The sequence below is a fragment of the Penaeus monodon genome, chromosome 32 (genome assembly GCF_015228065.2).
Source record: "Penaeus monodon isolate SGIC_2016 chromosome 32, NSTDA_Pmon_1, whole genome shotgun sequence".
Lineage (NCBI taxonomy): Eukaryota > Metazoa > Arthropoda > Malacostraca > Decapoda > Penaeidae > Penaeus > Penaeus monodon.
In genome coordinates this window covers 26271935-26272907 of record NC_051417.1, presented here as the reverse complement: position 1 = coordinate 26272907, position 973 = coordinate 26271935, and the positions used below count along the sequence as shown (strand labels likewise).

Here is a 973-nt window from a genome sequence, read left to right as displayed (position 1 = left end):
AAGAGATAAGAAAGAAGACTGGCAGAGAGAGGGAAGGAAAGTGGAAGAGAAAGTTGTCAAAAATTAATAAACAGCCTTATCAGAGTTTTATTACTGACATAGTCAATACAAATAACAAAGAAAGAGAAAACAAAAATAAGTATATAAATTTATCTGCTCAAGAGAAATCATATAATTGCTATACAAAACATGTGACATGAATTCTGGCCCGTGCAATGAATGAATCATCTAAAGGACAAGGAGAGTGTGAATGGGGTGCTAGGCAGACCGATATGTGTACTCACTCTTGCTCATGGTTGAACTGCTTCCCAGCTGATACCATCTGGTTACACTGCTTGACCACCTGTCAGTCATGGTTAGGAGTTAACAGTTCCCTAGATCAGGCCTTGCTCACAATTACTTAAGCTATATCACTACAACAAATGTATGAATGGATATCTTTTTTTTTTCAAACATGTTTATATCATAATCTGTGATTTGGACATGTAAAATATCAAAACGAAGAAAGAGATTACCTTCTCACTGATATCACAACAACTTAACAGAAACAAAAAACTTGCAGATTGAACTTACCTTCTCCAGCTTCACCTCAAGGCTGTCCAGGTCCTTCTCATTTTCATCCAGGACTTGCCTATAAATATGAAATTTTTTATAAATATACATTATCCCTCTTTTGGGTTTTTCATATATTCTGAGTTCTGATGCCTAGATAAATCAACAGCAGGCAGTATGATAAGGCTACCCTACAAAACTTACATCCCAGTTGTTTTTGTACATCTCTCTGCCACTATAAAACATACTAAATTTTTAAAAATGTGTCACTACACTCAGGGATGCCACTTAATAATGCTAAACACCTATATGTGAGGACAGCTGTATGTTAAACTTACCTGAATCTTGGAGAATCACGTTGGCATTCTATAGTATCTATGATTGCCTTCATCTTGTTGTGATCAGCACCTTAGGATAAAAG

At 35.8% G+C, this 973-nt stretch overlaps 1 protein-coding gene across 3 annotated transcripts in view; it reads right to left on the bottom strand.

Annotated features, from left to right (window-relative positions):
• Positions 1-973, bottom strand: part of LOC119593769 (arf-GAP with coiled-coil, ANK repeat and PH domain-containing protein 2-like) — a 32246-nt gene that overhangs the window by 25258 nt on the left and 6015 nt on the right. For all 3 annotated transcript variants that reach the window (XM_037942787.1, XM_037942786.1, XM_037942788.1), the window contains exons 2-4: positions 891-960; positions 574-631; positions 285-343 (exon numbers count right to left, since the gene is read on the bottom strand). In XM_037942787.1, coding sequence (XP_037798715.1) covers positions 285-343; positions 574-631; positions 891-943 — 170 coding nt within the window. In that variant the 5' untranslated portion in view covers positions 944-960. The remainder of the gene's footprint in view (positions 1-284; positions 344-573; positions 632-890; positions 961-973) is intronic.